We start from the raw sequence: 2,692 nt of genomic DNA, 5'->3' as shown, positions 1-2,692 counted from the left end.
GTATATCAGATATCTCTCTGATCTGATCTGTCTCCCTCACTCTCTCATCTCATCAGTCTCACTCTCTGGTTTTGCATCTCTACACCGATCGACTCACAAGTAAGCCTCTCTCTCTCTCTCTCTCTCTCTCTCTCTCTCTCTCTCTCTCCCTGATCTTTCATCTCTGCACCGATCGAATCTGTGTTTCTTTGGAAATAAATCTAATTTTTTTTGGACCAACAGATCTGATTTTTTTTTTTTTGAAATTGAATCTGTAATCTGTGTGTTTGTTTTGGAATTAAATTTGTTCTTAAGAAATTTGTTCTTAAATTTGATCTGTTTGTTTAGGAATGAAATTAAATTTGTTCTTAAATTTCTTTTGGAATTGAATCTGTAACAGTTACCATACAAATTTGTTCTTGAATTTGTTTTGGCCTCTATGTTTGTTTTGTTTTATCTTAGTTGTGTTGAATCTGTGTTGAATCTGTAATGTGTTGACCTTAGTTGTGTTTGTTTTGGCCTCTATTTGGAATGTAAATCTGAATCTGTTATTAAAATTAAATCAGAAATTGAATCTGTTATTAATTGTATATGTTAATTTTATTTAATCTGAATCTGTATGCTAATTTTATTAATTGTGTCTATTATTAAATATGAAATTTGAATCTGTATGTTATTTAATTTTTGGAATTCAGATTGACCAACTAGGTGGAATTCAAAAAAAATAGGTAGGATCTGTATGTTATTTAATTCTGAATTCAATCTATTTACATTGAATCTGTCTATTTACATTCAAACTGATTGATTATGTCTGTATAATTTTGGAATTCAATTTGTTATTAAAATTGAATCTGTGTCTGTAAAATTGATTCTGTGACTGTATTTTTGTAATCCAGTTTAAATGGAGTATAGTATTCAATCTCCCGCAATCAATCTTGTACCTCTGGAATCCTCTAATTCTCAAATGAATCCTCTCTTAGTCGAACCCAAACCTGAACTTGAACCTAAGCCTTCTACACCCCCAAAGAGAAAGAGTGAGGGTGGAGGGGAGAGAGCACCAACCATAGTTTGGGATCGTTTTGACAAGATTGTAGGGACCGATGGGAAGCGTAGAGCCATATGTAAATATTGTAAGAAAGAGTATATAGCTGACTCTAGAACTCATGGGACTAGTAATTTGAGGAGTCATACACCCAATTATAAAGAATATCCAAATAGGGATACAGATGGTCAACAAACACTAAATCTTAAACCGAAACAAAATGAAGAGGGTGTTGAGGTTGTAGCAACAATTTTTAATTTTGATACTTATAAAAGGGCTCTTGCAGAGATGGTGGTCATTGATGAGTTGCCATTTAGATTTGTGGAGGGTGTTGGGTTTAGAAGATTTTGTAATGTCATTCAACCCAAATTCACACTAATTCCCTCTCGTCAAACCATATCTAGAGAAGTGCTCAATATATTCAAGAATAAAAGGGATAAGTTAAAGAAGGCCATGAAGGGTAGTTCGTAGAATTTGCTTTACTACGGACACTTGGACATCTATTCAGAATTTGTGTTATATGTGTTTGACTACTCATTTCATTGATAATAACTGAAAACTTCAAAAAAGAATCATAAATTTTCAACAAGTTGGGGATCACAAAGGAGAAACATTGGGTCAAAAAATTGAGTCGTGTTTGATTGAGTGAAACATTGATAGCATATTCACCTTATCAGTTGTTAATGCTAGTTCTAATAATCTTACAATTCAATATTTGAAAACGATAACCAAAGATTGGAAGGGAACTATTTTGCAACATGAGTTTATTCATATGCGTTGTTGTGCACATATTCTTAATCTCGTTGTGAGTGATGGGTTGAAAGAAATGGATGATTCTATTGCCAATATTAGACTTGCGGTGAGATATGTGAGGTCTTCTCCTCATAGGCATGATGTTTTTAAGAAGTGTGCGGCCACACTCAAACTTGATTCAAAAGCTCTTGTATGCCTAGATGTACCAACTAGGTGGAACTTTACCTACTTGATGTTAGAGGCCGCCAAAAAGTATGAGGAGGCTTTTAACCGATTGAAGTTTGTGGATTCCAACTTTGAACCTTATTTCAAGGATGTTGATGGTGGCATAAGAAGAAGTCCGAATGAGTTGGATTGGAAAAAGTATAGAATTTTTTTGAGGTTTCTAAAATTATTTTATGTTGCAACTAAGAAATTTTCGGGGTCTCTCTTTGTTACTTCCAATGCTTTTTAGAAAGAGATGTTTGTTATTGAAAGCAAAATTAACCAATTAATTTTGGAGGAGGATGATACTTTGAGCACAATGGCAAAGACTATGAAGCTAAAGTTTAGCAAGTATTGGAGGGATGGAAGTAAAATCAATTTGTTGTTGTATGTTGCGGTGGTTCTGGATCCTACCAAAAAAATGACATACTTGGAGTTTTGTTTTTCCAATTTATTTCTTGGAGATAATAGGAAGGTGGAAGAGATGGTAGACAAGGTTAAGAGTTGCTTGAGTCATTTGTATAGCCATTATGTCACACTTTATCCTTCAAATGATAAACTTCCAAGTGTGAGTGAAGTTGTGAATATGGTGGAAGATGATGATGATGATGATCCCTATTCTTTAGTTGACACCCAATTTAATTCATATTTCGAGGGGCGATGCACTAGTGGATCTAAGTCGGAATTGGAACAATATTTATCCGAGGTTGAACA

At 34.0% G+C, this 2,692-nt stretch overlaps 1 protein-coding gene across 1 annotated transcript; it reads left to right on the top strand.

Annotated features, from left to right (window-relative positions):
- Window positions 1-880: 880 nt before the first annotated feature.
- Window positions 881-2,228, top strand: LOC145793243 (zinc finger BED domain-containing protein RICESLEEPER 2-like). Its single transcript, XM_082876014.1, has 2 exons — window positions 881-1,481; window positions 1,699-2,228. Exons 1-2 carry the CDS (start codon window positions 881-883, stop codon window positions 2,226-2,228), a joined length of 1,131 nt encoding a protein of 376 aa, XP_082732140.1.
- Window positions 2,229-2,692: the final 464 nt, after the last annotated feature.

Source organism: Camellia sinensis, chromosome 6 (assembly GCF_055761805.1).
Source record: "Camellia sinensis isolate YWXY chromosome 6, ASM5576180v1, whole genome shotgun sequence".
Classification (NCBI taxonomy): Eukaryota; Viridiplantae; Streptophyta; class Magnoliopsida; order Ericales; family Theaceae; genus Camellia; species Camellia sinensis.
The sequence above is the reverse complement of the archived record's forward strand: the minus strand, read 5'-3'. Positions and strand labels throughout refer to the sequence as shown.

What these genes read in the sequence shown, in the direction of transcription:
- LOC145793243 (XM_082876014.1), top strand. Translation starts at nt 881, where the DNA reads ATGGAGTATAGTATTCAATCTCCCGCAATCAATCTTGTACCTCTGGAA. An exon ending in GTTAAAGAAGGCCATGAAGG is followed by an intron (nt 1,482 to 1,698) that starts GTAGTTCGTAGA and finishes TCACCTTATCAG; the next exon opens with TTGTTAATGCTAGTTCTAAT.